Genomic DNA, 18,132 nt, shown 5'->3' with positions numbered 1-18,132 from the left:
AGGACAGCCCCCACCCCCCAAAAAATTATCTAGCCCTAAGTGTCCACAGTGCCAAGGTTGAGAAACTTTCTTTTATAGGGTAGTTAAATATGGCCACTCTGATGACATTTGAGTAGGACCTGAAGGAAATGAGTAAGCCACATAGATAACTGGACAGAGATCTTTCCAGGCAGAAGGAACAACAAATGAGAATGTGCTTGGCCTACGTGAGGAACAGCAAGGAGGTCAATGTCACTTGATTCCAGTAAGCTTGGCAGGAGATGAGGACAAAGAGTAAGAAACCAGATCATTGCTATAGGGATGACTTATGAATTTGAGAGGAGAAACCATTAGTTGGTGCTAAGCAAAGCCATGAGGTGATCTGGCTTATTTTTTAAAAGGTTCTTCTGGAGGCTCTGTAGAAACTAGATGGTGGGCAGGCTCAGGTGGAACAGTGATACCAAATTCACACTGAAGTAGAATTTGCTGTGTGCCAGCACTGTTCTAGATGCTTTACACTTACTGATTCATTCAGTCATGAAGACAGCCCTATGAGAAAGGGAGGTATTTTTCCCACTTTATAGGTGAGAAGCTGGGAAACCTGGCAGTGGTCATGGTTGAATGAAATCTTCAAAACAGGGATTGAAAGAATACAGATGTGGCTGGAACACAGAGAATGAGAGGATCCATGGTAACAAAGAAAGTTGCAGAGGCAGGCTGGGGGCCAGAGCAGGAGCTCGGTCACCATCACAAAACCAGCAATAGAGTGGCAACCCGATCTGACATGCCCTTGACAAGATCATCCTGTTTTTGCAGTGCAGGTAACAGAGTAGAAGAGAACAAGAGTGGTCCAGGGGAAACAAGTGCTATTTCAGTTGTCCAGCAAGAGAGGAGAATGTTAGACCTAGCCTAGAGGAGTATTTAGTGGCCAAATGGAAGAAGATGACCCAGCAGGGAGTTAGGAGGAAAACCAGTAGGCGGGCTCTGTTTGACTGTCATCAAAACCCAATGAAGAGAATATTTCACAAAGGAGAAGTGACTACCGGTACCAGATGCTGCCATGCTAGTCAAGAAGGATGTGTGGGCAGGGCCCATTGATGGCGACATCACAGAAGTCATTGGTGACCTTCCAGAGAGCACTTTCAGGCTTCAGGAGCCACATAAGACAGAGAGGCCAGATGCTAAAGCAATGGAGGTGGTCAAACTGTACTGGAGGTTTGGCTGGTTGGGGAGGGATCTCCCCAGGGAGGAATGTGGTATTGATGAAGGGATTTTTCATGGGAGAGATTTGAGCATTGTTTAAAAGCCTGGGGCAAGGACCATTGGAGGAGGAGAGGCTGGAAAATACAAGACAGATCATGGACAGTGAAATTCCTGAGAAGGCTAAAAGGGGGAGACTTAAAGTGGTGGTGGGGGATTAGCCTTAGTTGAGGGGAGGAAGGATGCAGGTGGAGGTGAGTGGCTGCCTTGTTTGTATATGGACTATTTAAAATTTTCAAATTATAGTGCAGGAGGGCCTACTTTTTGCTTTTATCGAGTTTCTGTGGGGTTTTTTGGTCAAAGGCACGGTTATCAAGAATACTTTGAAAGGTTATAAAACACTGGTAATAAAAGGTGTTCAAGATTTCTTTGAAGTTCCTTTGAAACAGTCCTTCAAAACGAGGAATGTTTCTTTTGGTTTTGTTATGTATGAGTTGCTTTGTTTCTTTGGTTTTTGTTTTATCAATTCCTAATGGCTTGCTTTTCTATAACTTTGAGAGGAAATCACTGTGCTCACACAGAAAGTGGGAGGGAGTGCTTGGCGGGTGTGTACTGAAGGCCCAAGAGTAAAGCACCTTTCTCTTGTCTAGAAAGGGTGGTTTCCTTCAAATCATCAGATAGTTGGATGAATTCTACTGAATACCATATAAAAAACTTTTTGTTGAATCCCATGGGTTACTTAGCAGTGTCTGTGATCTCTTGTGTTCTTTATACATACATTAAGAAGCATATATACTGAGCTGCCACCCTAAGTGAACCTGGGGAGAGGAATGAGGACTTTCACCTCTGTTACACAGACTTTTATATTTAAGTTTCATTTTAATATTTTACTTTTATAAGAAAATTCATTAAAACTTTAAACAAGTTGTTTTCTTTGGACTTTCATAGGTTAAGATGCCATACTGTTGAGAACAGTAAACCAAACACTCTTACATTAAAAGACAATGCTTTTAACATGTCAGATAAAACCGGTGAAGATATATATCTACAAGTAAGTGTACTTTCTTTTTCCTAACTAAAACAAAGTTGTTAATGCTAATCAACATTAGAAATCCATTTTTTCCCACTGATATAAGGAAAACCCTTTGGCATAGACATGAAAGAAATGCTCTCTTTGTGAAGAGATGCCAAACCAGAAATGGTAAGCAGCGAGTTACTTTCAGAAATTTAATAACCTTTAAAAGCTCTGGCCCTTTTTAGCAAAGCACAAGGTGCTTTGTGAGGGGTGGGTATCAAAGAATTTATCTTGAGGAAAAAGTACCATGTAGTGTGTTTAAATTTGAAAGAGACAGAGGGGCTATCTAAGTAACTGACAGTAGCTCAAGGATTTCATACCTCCAGGAAGTGACTGCTCTGCTCCTCTCTCAATTAAAAATTTAGACCTTTCAAAATGAGAGTAAGCAGAGACACATCTGTCCACCAAACAAATCTAATGCCTCGTTACATTTCCAGCTCCCAGCTTTTCAGAGCAGATGGGTCCAATCCCTTCAATGTTTGGATTCCTAATATTCTTGTTTGTCATTCCCATGATTAATGACTGTTTTACTGACAAATCTTTCATCCCTTTTTCCCTCTTCAGCTCAGTCGTTTACTAGAAAGCAATAGGAAGCTTGAAGACCAAGTGCAGCATTGTATCTGGTTCCAGCAGCTGCTTCTTTCCTTAACAGTGCTCTTGCTTGCTTTTGTCATCTCTTTCTACAATTTCCTATAGAGTTAAAGAAGTGGTACCTGGTAGGAAACACAGCTCCTTCATCTATTAGTTGGAAAAAGTAACAGACCCAAAAATTCTCCATCAAGCTACTAAAAGTATTGCACATCTGGGCTTCCTAAAAGGAAATGTGCAGCACCTAGCGGGGAACACATATATGTCTTGAAAATAAACTGTTAGAATAAAGAAATGCTGGAGAAATTGATTATAGGAGACTATAGCTATTTAGTAAAGTAAGTAAAGGCATATCCATTGTGTAAATTAATAGTTTAAATATAATTTATTTTTTCCTTTTGATTTGAATACTTTTAAAGCTTAAGTTTTATCATGTAAATAGATTAGCTGAACTGAAAAGTATAAGTAACATGCTTTGTTGCAGCCAAAAAATGTAGTCTGCTTTTTTATGACAGAATTATTATAGCTGAGCCAACTTACTAGCTTTTCTATACTATGTATATAGAAGAACATGTATATTGAAAAAAAAACATACAGAGGAATTTATGTAATCATAACTTTGTAATTTTGAGAATTACTTCCAGATGATAGTCAATATTCTTTTGGAATGTAAACCTATTTAATGCCAAACCACCTTAGCCTTTGTTTCTCAGTGTTCCTCAACAGCCTGCCTTTTATTAATCTCGGGCTTTTTTATGAACACTCTCATTTTGAATAGAATTTGGCAAACTAAGTGTGGTTGGATTTTCTTCGAATTCGGTTAGTAATGCCCAGAAGGAAAGTCTCTCCAAGCAGTCCCCCTTCCCAGTCATTTTTATACACCTTGCTGTTGTCCACTATCCCTGCCTGGACACTGAACCTTTTGCCTAATTTATTATAAAGGCCTGATCCTGTGTTGTTCCATTCTCACCTTCATTCCAGAGCAGAGGAATGTCTCTGTGGACAATGAATCGGACTGTCTTCACCCTCACGTCTAAGTGAAAGGTGTCATATAAAATTTTTTGAAAAGTTATTTTTTCGAGATGCTAAGCAGGATAATTTAGGTTTCAAATGTTCCTTGTTAAAAATCAGCCATGAAAAGGAAACTTACAAAAGACTAGAGTGTCTATAAAAGTGAAAAGAAAAAAACAAAAACATACAAGCTCAAGTGTCAGCTCTCCATTTTAAAAAATGAAAAATATACTCACAATGAACTGCAAAACCTTCAGCCCAGGACTAATTGACTTACTTGATATTCTGCCTTGGATACGGTAATACTTACCCACTGTGGTTCCTAAATTCCTAAAAAGATACACCTTGCAGTAGCAGAGGCTAATAAAATTAGTTTGTTTTCTCATATGACCAGTTTCAGTCCATGTTGGTTCATGTGTACGTCTACTTTATCTGAAAGAAAAAAATAGTCTGCCTGTAAAATAAATTTTGAGTTTCAATTGAGCGATGTTTGGAGATTTATTATCATTCTGAGGTATAGAGTTGTTGGCTTTCATCTTGAAGAAGTTGATTCCAAAACTGAGTTATGAAGAGTTCCTTCAAAATTGGCCTAGGAAATAAAACCTTAAAAGGACACTGGCGTGCTACTTTGTCTTAATTTGGACTTTCCTGTTTCAGTTTGCCACCTCCAGATGTGAAATGGACTGCAGTCCACTCTAAGTACTGTGCACAATATCTCCCTGTGTGTGTGCACAGTGGCTTCCTTCCCCTTACCTGGTAGATTTTTGGCCTTAATATACTCTAATCCCAAAGTATTTGTGTATGTTTTTTTGTTCCTCGGCAAGTAAATGAGGAAATAATTAGCCAAGATTGGAAATGTTTTGTCCTAACGGTGTCCCTTTAATGTTTCATATGAAAATTATGTTGACCCACTAAAATATCTTTGCTCAATGTCTGGTCAGTTGAATTTAATAACATACCTTGTTAATGTTTGTGTGTCTTTTAAATGTGACTAAGCAGAATTACTGAAGACTAACTATAAAATCAAAGGCATCTAAACTTTTGTACTTGTCTTGATTAATCATATATATTTATACTTGATTTTATTCTGTCTTCCTTTGGTTTTATTTAATCACAATTGCATGATTATTATTTTTGGTACACTAATCAATAATTTTATTTTTACTCATGTCATTACCTGTTCTTGACCAAATTACCAAGGACCAACATTGAGATTTAGACTTTTGTTTTCACTTGGGAATGGAAATTAGATTTTCCATGAAAGCATTAATGAAATATCATTAGCTTGACCTGCAAGTAGCCCAAAAATGCAATTGCTGGTAAACCTAGTCTCAAATTTCATAATACCATAACTGTTTTTATATCTTGCCACTAATTTTGACTGAATTTAATAGCACTTTATTGTACGATTACAAAAAAAATATATTCCTAGAATTGTTGCCAGTGTAATTTCTCTAATGTTCTGGTGCTTTTCATATATTTTCAGTATTTTTATTACTATATTGATATTTTCTTTGTATAAATTGATCAAAAGAACATGTTTTCTATTTTAATGTTTTAGAAAAATAATTACATTTATGAAATAAATATCATCAGGAAAAAACCTCTGGTCTCTAATTGATAAAGCATCTTAAAGAAAATCAATGTTCAGACTCACTCTGACCTTTTAAAGATCCTAGTAATTCCTTTTGGGTCTGTTTTGCATTTTTATAAGGACAGCGCTTCAGGCTTCCAAAGATGCAATCTGATGTCAAGTGAGCCTGTGTTTACTGTGTCCTGTTTCTCCTCATCCTGTGTCGGGTTTGGCTGCTTTTCAGTGGAGTTTTCCCCAGACTTCTTAGCATTGAACCCACTGTCAAGGCTTGGGCTCATTATTGAGCCCAACTGGAGTTGCAGCAAATCAGAATTGCCCCATGGTTTCCCCAATCCTAGCATTGAACCCACTGTCCAGCCTGAAGGGAACAAGCACGAAGCAGGCAAATGGGAAGCCCTGCCTGGCCGGGCACAAGGAAGACAGCAGCAGGGCACTGACCATTCCCAAAATCAGGCATGTGCACACATTGAGGAGGGGCGACAAGGCAGCCGGAATGATGACGGAAGAGGCCCTGAGGGTTGTTGATGTCTGGTCCCCTCTCCACTGAAAGACACAGCTCCCAAATAGCAGCTACGCCTCCATAAAAATAAACTGAATAGGTGGTCCCTCTTCTACACTGTAAATGATGTAGGGATTCAAAATCAGGTGGGTAAAGAATCCAAACCCTCTGGTAAAATCAAAATAGAGCCACAAGGACAGAATATTAACCTGCCAAGAAATACCATACCAACTAGGGACTGTGAGGGAATGGACTCCTTTCCTAAAAGACACAATTTTCTAGGAAAAAAGAGCTCCTGTTGGGAAAATCTCCAGCTAGGAAAGAAGAGGTTCCCCTCTCCTGGCACAAAGGGACAGACTGGAAATCTTCCCAACTGAGACACTGGTGGTTAGGAGTGAGGGCTCTGAGGTAAGACTGCTTTGGTTCAAGTCCCCTCCCTGCCACTTACTTACCTGTGAGACTTGGGAAAGTGAACCTGTTTCAGACTGTTGCCTCTCCAAGTGATAATCATAGTGCCACTGCACAGGATAGATGTGAGAATGAGAAGAAGTAATGCATTAAAAGTATACATAGAAGCTAGCTTTGCTTTGCTAATATATCGCCTCTACCACCTCACATCTCAGCCTCCTAGAACTTCTCACACTTGAGTTGATCTTCCTGAATATCCCACCTTATTCAAAGCCAAAATTTCTGTAAACTTTTTGCTATTTTGTATTCCTACCCTTGCCTTCTTGGCACCTCAATAAAATTATCACATCAGATCTTTCACCGTCTGCATCTTAATTTGTCCTTATAGTGAATAAAAATTACCTCCTTTGTAATGTTCAAAGAGTCTCTTACCTTCCCTCTCCATCGTCGTGTCACCTGTCATGAAGGGTAAGATTAATACATTGTACATCTTAAAATATTTGAAGACAACCAATTTAACTGGCAAGAAGATAAAGGAATATCCCCCTAATCTGTAGGTACAAGATTTATGCACATTTTCGAGTCTTTCTAGGGGGAGAGTTTGAGTGGTCCTTGAAACTCCAGCAGTTTTTCCATGCTCCTTTTTCTTGAGCACTCTGGGAATACATCATAAGATCCTATTTTTTTATAGATAAGAAAACCAGGGGTCCAGGAAGTAATTCTCTTTCCCAAGGTAATATGACTAGTCGGTTTCAGAGCCAAGAGTTGAACTCCTAAGTCCGATGCTGTCTGTTATAACCACCCAGAGCTGCCACATCTGGATAACAGCTTAAAATGTTGAATGGGTAGGTCTGAGAGCTTTGCTGAACAGTATGAGAAGAGAATGAAGATCAAGTACCAGAGATGACAAAATAGAATGCACTCAAGACCCTTGGCTGGAAAAGTTATTTTTTGGTATTCTAAGCTATAGATAGACTTTACTTTGAGAAAGGTTTTAAATGTAGGGGTCAATGTAATGTTTACTTTGATGGAGCCCTTTTGATGTGCAGCATCAACCTTCAAAGAGGTTTATTCATCTCTCTGTAGAAAGACATCAAGCAGGGTGTGTTGGCCAGGTGCGGTGGCTCTCACCTGTAATCCTAGCACTCTGGGAGGCCAAGACAGGAAGATCACTTGAGGTCAGGAGTTCGAGACCAGCCTGAGCAAGAGCAAGACCCCATCTCTACTAAAATTAGAAAAATTAGCCGGGCGTGGTAGTGCACGCCTATAATCTCAGCTACTCAGGAGGCTGAAGTAGGAGAATCACTTGAGCCTGGGAGTTTGAGGTTGCAGCAAGCTGTGCTGACTCCACGGCACTCTAGCCCAGGCAGCAGAGCGAGACTCTGTCTCAAAGAAAAAAAAAAAAAAGTATGTGCTGCCATTAGTTGTCTCAGGAGCTATAGTCTAGTGGCCTGAACAAGTCTTGTCTTTAATCAAATCAGAGCACATAATATTAGTTTTCTATTGCTACATAACAAATTTCCATAAGCTCAGCAGCTTAAAACAACACAAATTCATTATCTCACAGTTTCTGTGGGTTGAGTCTGGCAGTGTGGCTGGGTTCTCTGCTCCGGGGCTTGGGAGTCTGAAATCAAGGTGAAAGCTGACTGCATCCTCCCTGGAGGCTCAACTGGATAAATATCTACTTTCAGGTACATTCCAGTGGTTGGCAGAATTCATTTCCTTGTAGCTGTAGGACTGAGGTGGTCGATTTATTCCTAGCAAGGGGGACTGCTCTCAGCTCCTCAAGGTCCCTCCCAGGTCTCTGCTCTGTAACCCGTTCCATAGGCCGTTCACAGCATGACTATTCCCACTTAAAATCTCATCTCTCAGGAAGGGCCCAGTTCCTTTTAAGGGCTCACCAGGTTAGGTCAGGCCCACCCAGGACAATATCCCTTGGGATCAATTCAAAGGTAGTTGATCTGGAATCTTAATTACATCTGCAAAATTCCTTCTGCCATATATAGCATAACCTAATGATGGGAGCAATATCCCGTCAGTCACAAGCCCCACCCCCACACTCAAGGAGAGCGATTACACTGGATGTGTGCTGGGTGGGACCTGCAAACTCATGCAATTCAGTCCCCCAGGAAATGGAGGGTCAGAAAACTGAACTCAACCTTACCTAGTTTGATTGACAGCTTTGAATTCACAGATGTTCTACACCTGAAAAGAGAGTAGAACTTCTCTGTTAAGCACCAAACCACAGGTGTGGGGACCGTATATCTCTATCCTACTTGTGTTTCTCTAGTCTCATAGCTTCAGGTCACATAAGTATTCAAACTATTACAAATGAATTTTGAAGATGTCAAATCCTTCAACATCTCTAAAGCATATTCTCAGGATACTTAGTCCCAAAATATACTGCTCGAAAAGATTTTAAACATTTATTCAATCATAAAAAGTACTCAAGAAAGATTCCCACAATGAATTAATTTGCTAGGACAAAGGGTACTTCCAGTAATTGTGTCTTTTATAAATGAAGCTCTAATGAAACAATTAGCTTTTTTAAACCTTCCCTTTTCTTTCAGAGTAATTCATTCACTTTAGTTAATTTAAGTTGGTTTTCTTAGACATAAATATGCTCTGTGAAAGTAACTAAATAAAAAGGTTAAACCTGTTTAAAAAAGGAAAAAAGTCCTTTTCTTGCAGAAACCTGCATCAATGATTTCCAGTATTTATACTGTCTAATTTACTTTGAATTAAATTCTGGTGCCTTGAATTCTATTATTCTAGACTGTCCCCTGCACATTTGCATGTAGTTCTGGGGCTATGTATATATGCATGTGTATTGAAAAATCTCACTGATTTCCTGATTCATTTTTGAAAGTCATGTATGTATTTATGTATTCTTAATAAGTTTCCGACTGCAAGAAACTCCCAAAACTCCTAATATTATGCCCGTCCCCTTTCCTTGCTCAATTTAAGACTATAACAAGCCAAGAAGTGAATCATTTGTCTTTCTCAATCCAATACCCATCTTTTTCTGCACCAAGCCCTCGCTCTAATGCTATCTATGGATTCGTTCAATAGAACTTACTATTTGAAGTTAAATTTGTCCTGAACTGCTTTCGCCCACTAACATGCAAATGTGGTTGAGAAACTTGAGTCAAATACCAAATAACTGTTCTCAGTCATAAACTAAAAGTCAAAAATGTGTTTTTGGTACTTTTCCAGTATTCTCTGTGACTCCAGCTACTTCCTTTTAGTAGGGGTGGAGAGGAAGGAAGTTATTATTAGGGGCAATAACAATAGTATGACGCAGTCTAGCAAAATTTAATTTTTTTAATGTGGCTGAACTGGTAAGTTGCTAAAAAGGAAAGGTAAAAGGAAATTGATGTAAAAAGCAAAGCTTCCCTGCAAATCCAGTATTTACTGCTCTGGGATTTCTTAAACCGCTTAAGATATTAGTCATTAAAGGTGGAGGTGCATCCTACAGAGGAGTTATATTCTCAAGTCAGTGCTTAGGGTGGAATTGAGTATAGTTAGATTTTTTCCTGGAAAATTCCTTAGGAAGGTGCCACCACAGAGATGGGCATAGTAATCCATATCTTGGTGAATCTAAACCTTTATTTTTAACACCAGATAAAGTATTTGGTTTACTTTTTATTATTTTGGCAGGAGGACAGGGTTATGTAGTCCATTAAATATATGTAGTATGTCTTTAAAACTAGAATCACCACCAGCAAGATTCTCTTGCTTTAAGAGGCACAGGAGAATTAAAAATGAAGGAAAGAAACACATTCATATTTACCATTCTACATGCATGAAGTAGAATAGGCTCTTTTTGTTCTAAGAGTTGAGGGCCAGATATAAGAGAAGTTGCTCACATAGGGCCAAAATCCGAACTGAAATCTGATCTTCCTCTTAGACAAACCTCTAGAAAGGGTCCTCAACACATCTTTGCTTTCATCCCTCTCCTCATCGTTTTGTTCCATTCTAGCATCTGTGCCCATCACTCTAGCAAAACAGTACAGTGTACTTGTAAGGTCCAGCTATGACCTCCTTGTTGCTTCGTCTAATTGGCCTGCTTCAGCCTGAATTTGAAGTGAGTTCTTATAGCAGCTATATCAATCACTAGATTTCTGAGACAACAAACTCCTGCTTTTCTTCTCCCAGCAACAACCCTTTAGTTTCCTTTACTGGCTCATCTTCCTCTGCCAATTCTTTAAAATCTTAAACTTAGAACTGGACTCTCTTCCCTCAGGCTAACTCCTCTGTACCCATGGCTGCAATTACCATCAGTAAGCCATTAACCACCCTTTGTATATTTCTAAACCATACCTCCTGTTTTAAGTCTAGACACATGTATCCACTATAAACTCAGCACTTCCAGGTGTCCACAAAATGTCAAAACCTACCCATGACCTTGTCTTCCAGTCCCCATCTCAATGGGTGGCCCCACCCTTCATCCATTTATACCAGCTAGAAACCAGCTCTCCATCCCTGATGCTGCAGAGCTTATCTGCTCTCTGATTCTCTTTTTCTCCACTGCCATGCCTCTCGCCACTTCAATCTATAGCTTCTCTCACCTGGACTCCTGAAACAATCTCAAGCAATCTCTAGGCATCATCTGCAATCCTTTGCCCATATTGACTCAGTAGTATTCAGGACACATTGAAAATGCACATCTGATCATATCACTCCCCTGATTAAAAGCCTTAAGTGGATATCATGGCTTTTATACCATGATTAAATTTCCTAACTTGCCCTACAAGGCTCTGAATGATCAGGCCTTTGCCTGCATTCCTGGCCTCATTCCCCCACCCCTTTTATTGTTCAGTCCCATTCTGTGCCTGGAATTCTCCATCCCAACCTTCCACCCTCACCCCTTTCACAGTGGCTCTCAGCTCAACATTTGCTCAGAGAAGGCATCGTTTACCCCAAGGGTGTATGTGGTCAGATCCCCTTATTAGATACTCCCATGACCCCGCCATGTTTTCTTCATAACATTTATTACAGCTTATATTTAAATATTTGTACAATTTTTATTAATGGCTCACTCCCCATTAGACTATAAACTCCACTAGGGTAGGGATGGTATTCACCATCGAGTCCCCAGCAGTAGCAAAATACAGTACTTGCCACATGGGTGGAGCCTAGCTAATGAAGGAAAAAAATCCTAAAATTTAAAAAATAGACTATTCTTAAGTTCTAGACTAGCCTTCCTCTTCCTTGTTCCTATCTTTTTTCCCCACGTGCATCAACTGATAGACATTCATCAAGCACAGGTTTAGGCAAAGCATATAACTTGGTGCTGCAGGAGAAAAAGCAAGTATAAGAGACAGTTGCTGTTCTCAAAGAACCTGGAATAAGGCCAGGCGCAGTGGCTCACACCTGTAATCCTAGCACTCTGGGAGGCTGAGGTGGGAGGATCGTTTGAGCTCAGGAGTTCGAGACCAGCCTGAGCAAGAGCAAGACCTCATCTCTACTAAAAATAGAAAGAAATTAGCTGGACAAAAAAAAAAAAAAACCACTGTGTGTGTGTGTATAATATATATATTATATATATATAATTTTTATATGTATATAAAAATTAGCTGGGCATGGTGGTGCATGCCTGTAGTCCCAGCTACTCAGGAGGCTGATGCAGGAGGATTGCTTGAGCCCAGGAGTTTGAGGTTGCTGTGAGCTAGGCTGACACCACGGCACTCTAGCCTGGGCAACAGAATGAGACTCTGTCTAAAAAAAAAAAAAAAAAAAAAAAAAAAACATGGAATAGGTAGTCTGCAGCTCTAATGGGAATTATAGATCAGTAGGGCCAGTGTCTCTCCAAGACTGGCAAAACCGTTTCTTCTGTCATGGACTTGCTAGAGGAGGACAGTGTTTGGGTTCACCCAAATGTTTAATGAGGAGGGAGCTTTCCCCAGCTTTTCTTACCCTACTCACATCACAGCAGGGACAACTATGGCCCCATTAATATGCTAGAGCAGTTTTTCAGGTGCTGTTTTCTATCTCTATAGACCTGCATTTCCTCAAGTAGGTCACTTAGAACAGTAATTCCATAGTTTACACTGGGCCAAAAGGTTTCCATTGCCATATAATTTTGAGAAACACTGCATTAAACAAAATTAAAATTTTCCCCCATAGAATTTCTTAGAATCTTTAGTGTACTAATGTGCATGACAAATTTCCAATAATACTATATATTTCCCAAACTTATAAAACCATGGAACCCTCTTTTCAAGCAGTATATTTTGGGACTAAGTATCCTGAGAATATACGTTAGAGATGTTGAAGATTTTAACACAGGGTTGAAGGGGCCCTATGTGCCTGGAAGCCCAGACTACAACAGAAATGTAAATCAGAGCTGAAGGTGATGGCCAAAGTTAAAATTGCACAATGCTTGTAAATAAAGGAGGGGAGATTTACTGCTAAAGCCCAAGACAGATCTTTATATTCCCATTTTCTTGATTCTATTTGTAAAATTAATTGGATGTGACAGCACGTGTATTTTAACTGAAAGCTGCATGTAATCTTGAAGACTTTCCTGTGGATTTGCATTTCTGTGTTCTATCTCACCTCCTACAGCAGTTTATCGTTTTGTCATGGCCAGATTGCCCCTGTCTGACTCTCTTCTTTCTTATCCCTATCTAGACTAATTGTTACCTGTTATCTTTCTGAGGATTGGTTAAATATGCAAAACGTGTTTGAAACTCACTGAGACGGAAGCTCCTGGAGAAAGCCAGCCATTGTCGCTGGCTGCTCGCTTCAGCCAACTCACACACTGCTTGAGGCGCTAGCTCCTGGCAGTTGGGCAGTTATTCTGTGCAGGAAACACAACGCCTTTGTTTGGCTTTCATTCACTACGGGCAAATCCAAGTAGAACCCAGGGGCATTATGAGAATCCTAATGTAGGGGACTTCATTATAGGCCCTAAATGTAAGTACGTAGATAATACTTGTTAATAGTATTTTTCTGAGTATTGGGAGACTTAGATTTAACTGCACATAATCCTTTCATCTCAACCTGCCTCTCTCTGTACGTTAATGACATTTCCTTTTTGAGTCTTCTTTTCTGTCTTAATGTTTCTTTGAAGACAGAAACTGCTGAGTATTTCACCTTCACTCCAGTACTATTTTTTCTTCTTCACTTATGTCTTTGAATTTCAATGATTTTGGCACTGATTTTTGGCTAATTGTACTCATTAACCCTTTCATTTCATGGCTTAAAATCAACATACATTTTTATTAAAGGTTCAAGAACTTCCTACATATAAATGCATTTTATTTACCCTGGGCACGTCTTTCTGCTACCTATTGAATCTAATGTTCTTTGACTTGATTATAGGTGAAATTTCACATTGCTTTTCTTGACCACGGGACTCATTATTCAATATTGTATTTTTCTGCCCTCCAGTAAACAGCATGCATAATAATATTAGACTGTTTGCCAGGCGGTCCCTAAACAAATATGGCTTGAATCAAATGAACCAAAAGTTCAAAGTTTTATGGTTTCAGAAAAGTAAGAGGAATAGAAATTTGCCTTGTTGCCCCTTAGCAATAAGCTTGGAAAAGCCAATCAATTATAATGGAGGTATAGAGGCATCAAAGAAAATATCACTTCTTAAGCAGGGCCACGTAAACTTGGAGAGAGATCAATAAGGAGTCCTTGGACATTTTCAAGGAGTGTGTTCAAAGGAATCATTGAAAAAAGGAGCCAGAATCTGATTAAGGGCTGGGATGGGGCTGAAGATTCTGCATTTCTAACAAACACCTAAGTCATGCTGAGGCTATAGTGCCCTAGACCATGTTTTGAATAACAAGCCTTTAGAAATGTTAGAAAAGATGAATCTCAGGGCTCATCCCAGAGCTCCTGAATCAGAATCTGCATGTTCACAAAATCCCCAGGTCCCCGGGTAGCAGCCACACTGAAGTTTGAAAAACGCTCATCAAAAAGACTCTCACCTCTTACTCAAAAGTTGTTTTTCTTAAGAGCTTTCTCATTTTATTCAACTATTAAATATTCCCTTGGCTGAAACAGTTGTGGTTAGAAGTTGTTTGTTATGATCTTTTGTGGATTTTGCTAGCCAAATAGTTTATGGCCATTTATAGGTAGGCTATATTATATGTGGATATTCTTTAAAACAAATTAAACATTTATCAAGTGTTTTCTAGGTGTTGTGTATTATGGTGGACAGTGTTACAAAGAGGAACAATGTGTGCTCTCTGTCCTTAGGGAATCACAGCTGTAGGGTGAAATGATCCTGGCCCAGATTTAACATATGAAATCTCTAAGTGTTGCAAGGGGGCGGGAGAGGGGGGTAGGAATAATTTTCACAAAACAAGATTTTTTTCCCCATGAAACATCTTCATTTTATACCCTATTAAAAGGATGACATTTTCCAGCTGGCCATGCCCCAGAAATTCATAGATTTTAGGTATGTTTGCCATAAATAATCCTAGACAAACCTGGTATATCCTAACAAAAACATTCCATAGATAAGGACTCCCCATTAGCCAATACCATCAGGACATTCGGTTAGCAAATTCACAAAAAGATTTGACCAGGTCATTTCTCCCTGGGAAGGAAAGGCTGGATTGCAGACCAGCTGTTAACCCTTTCCTTCCCACTTGCATAGATGTGTCATGCTGGGAGCTAGCTGATGAAACATACTGTTCAGAGGATGGGCTCTTCAGAATGGGAAGAACAGGAGAAACAAATTTCTAAGAGGCTTGTGTGGAAAATAGCTCACTCCAGTCTAATAAAACATATGCTGTAAATGTAGCTTCTGAAAGAGGGTAGGCACTCAATAAATGTTTAATAAATGAAAATGCAAGTCTGCCTTAGGGCAAACAGCTTGGAACACTAATTGATTCGTAACACATTCCCCCACCATCTTAAGACATTAACGGTTAATCCACTTTCACACTGGTGGCAGCACATCACTGTGTAGGATTAATCTAGTGCAGTAAAAAATGTAGGTTGTGCTCTGACCTCTAATGGGTAGGGTCCAGTTGTTAAAACTACCAGTGTGATCACTAGTAATAAATGGCTCTAGGTTTATTCTTATTTCAAAAATTACTTTGACAGTCAGCTTTGCAAAATGAATTCAGATGTTTAATGCTCCACTGAGAATTAGCAGATTTGTTTAATGTTCAAAATCCGTGAGCAAAACACAGCTTATTTTAGGGACCAATTATTTAACATTTTGAGACTCTTCAGAGCACATATAAAAGAGACACCTGAACAGGTACCACTTACAACATTTTTTACACCTGAACAGATACCATTTACATCCTACCATATAGGCCAGTCCTTGGAAACAGAAAATACTAACTACCCAAACTCTCTCCTGGCAATCACCTTTACTTATTGAGTGTGTTTCATTTGGGTGCTAATTAAATGGATTTTACTTTGCTGGAACTGTGAAATCACTCAATTTCTTGTTTAGCTCCTTTAGATAAACCATAATACTACTAACTTGTCTCCTTTTGTTTTCTTTCTATTAAAAAAGGATTCCCTAAGCTAGGGCTAGCTACCAAGTATCCCCAGGATGGGAGACAAGGGCAGGACTTCTACATTATGATTAGGTCCAAAAAAATGTCGCTGAAAGGCAGACAGGGAAAGGAGAGTTGTTTTGCGTGGTACACCAACCCTGCCTGCTGCTCCCTGAGCCTATAGATCCCCTAGGGCTCTTGTTAAAATGCAGATTCTGATTCAGTTGGTCTGTGGCAGGGCTGAGATTCTGCATTTCCAAAAAACTCCCAAATGATGCTAATGCTTCTGGGTCCTTGGCACCATACCTGGCATAGCAAGGGCTGATAAGACAGGATTTGGCCCCTACATTATTTCTACAGCCTCATCTCACACCTCTTCCACTCCCACTCTCAGATTTAGCCACGTTTTACTTTCAGTTCCCTGGAGAGGTGATGACTGATCTGCTGACCATCCTCCACATAGCACCCTCTGTCTGCTCTCAGCCTCTTCTGCTTTGCCCCCTGGATTGTTACTCATTCCTTGGGTCTCAGCTGGGGTATCACTTCTTCCAGGAAGGTTTTCTGGATGGCACTACCCTCCCTCATAGGTGGAATTTCTCTCTAACTGATCTTTGGATCCCCAGGGCCCAGCCCAATGTCTGCTACTCTGTGGGTTGTTGAACAAATACATGTTGAATGAATTAATTAGTGACTCAAAGAAATGATGTACTATCTGCAAGCCAAATGTGGTATCTCAGCTGGAGTCTTCATAGCCAACTTTCCTAAGGATAACAGCTATAAATTAACATGATTTTTCAAGTCATTTACTCCTTTTAAAAATTAAAGATAGGTTGCCAACAAAACCACGAAAGCTACCTTGAGTAATATAATTTAAAGGTGACAAAAGGCTGAATAAGATGTAAGAAATACAAAGACTTAGGAACACTTTCTTACTATGCTGCAAGTATTACTTCATTTAATGCATTTTTTTCTATCTTTATGTACAATTTCCTCCAAATTAGTGCTACTGATGACTGGGCCATTCCACTGTTCATTGCTTGCCCACATGAGTTAAGTACAGAAATTGAGAGTGTTTGAAAACTTTTTTGCCAGTTTTACAGAGTAATTTTATTTCATTTGAATCTAATGATAAAAGATTGGTTTGTATTTTAAGTAATTAATTTTTATTGTGTTTTAAAGATACATAGGTGCACAATGGATTGGAAATTTTTTTAAAAAACTGTTTTTTCCTATTGATAATTTGGGAAGCACTGCTCTAAATCATCCCATCTGGGTCAGACCATCTAAAGCAATGACTCTCAATCAAGGAGGATTTTGTCCCCCAGAAGACATTTGGAAATGTGTGGAGACATTTTTGATTATCATAGATGGGGAGGGGAGTGCTGCCTACTGAGTAGAAGCCAGGGATGCTGCTAAACATCCTACAACACACAGGACAGCCCCCACCACAAAGAATGTTCCAGCCTCAAATGTCAACAGTGCTGAGGCTGAGAAACCCTGATCTAAAGATTTATCTAAACTCAGAATCTTAAGCCAGTTTAGGGCCAAAGATTGATCTTTTCTTTCTTTTTTTCTGTCTTCATTTATTATTTTTGGCTCTTTTTAGCTAATGAACTGCTTCTTCCCATCAGAACCACAAATAGAAAAGTCACACACTCACAGTTAGATCTGATAAGAGCCTTCTGCTCTTCTTCTTTGGGTAAAAGGTTCTTCTCTCTTCCTCCTGACACCCTTGGTTTCCTCATGGCAGAGCAAAAAGAGAAGCACAGTATGATTATTTTGCTTCAGGAGGGTCTCATGACTCTTTTCCTCTATCACCAGTTTTTCTGACAGCTAGTTTTTTGGTTTCTTAGGCTTGTATTTAGAACATGTGCTAGCATAGAATTGAAAGCAATGCTGAGATGTTCCCATTACAAAAACTTTTCTGTTGACCCTTCTGGCAACCATCTCTAACAGAACTAAATTAAAACTCTTTTCCTGCTGAACTTGAAGTTGCTGTTCAAGCTTCTTGGAAAATAACTTTTCAAACACATGTAAACAGATTCTAATAAGTTTTGCTAAACAAAAATATGAAGTGATGTATCTATTGTTGTTTATGCTCATTTGCATTCACATTGCTACTAGAATTCATTTAATTTCAGCTGGTTTTCATTCAATGACCTGATCCTTTTTCATTCTGGCAGAGTCTTCTTCCTGATGTCATCAATGCTATTTCTAGTTTATCGGTCCCCAAATTAAAGTGGCAGATCAGACAACACCAAATAAAGGGAGTTACTTTCCAATGCCTCACAAGACAGCC

The 18,132-nt window shown here is 39.4% G+C and overlaps 1 protein-coding gene across 2 annotated transcripts in view; it reads left to right on the top strand.

The window, feature by feature from the left end:
- Window positions 1–6,707, top strand: part of MOSPD2 (motile sperm domain containing 2) — a 48,828-nt gene extending 42,121 nt beyond the window's left edge. Inside the window, exons 14-15 of one of the 2 annotated variants that reach the window (XM_045537749.1) lie at window positions 2,128–2,230; window positions 6,229–6,707. In XM_045537749.1, the coding sequence (XP_045393705.1) occupies window positions 2,128–2,230; window positions 6,229–6,264 (139 nt within the window). In that variant the 3' untranslated portion in view covers window positions 6,265–6,707. Of the gene's footprint in view, window positions 1–2,127; window positions 2,231–2,818; window positions 4,337–6,228 lie in introns of those variants that run through there. The other variant, XM_045537748.1, reaches the window with a different exon arrangement.
- The last annotated feature ends 11,425 nt before the right edge of the window (window positions 6,708–18,132 follow it).

Source organism: Lemur catta, chromosome X (assembly GCF_020740605.2).
Source record: "Lemur catta isolate mLemCat1 chromosome X, mLemCat1.pri, whole genome shotgun sequence".
Taxonomy (NCBI): domain Eukaryota; kingdom Metazoa; phylum Chordata; class Mammalia; order Primates; family Lemuridae; genus Lemur; species Lemur catta.
This window is presented reverse-complemented; position numbering and strand designations above follow the sequence as displayed.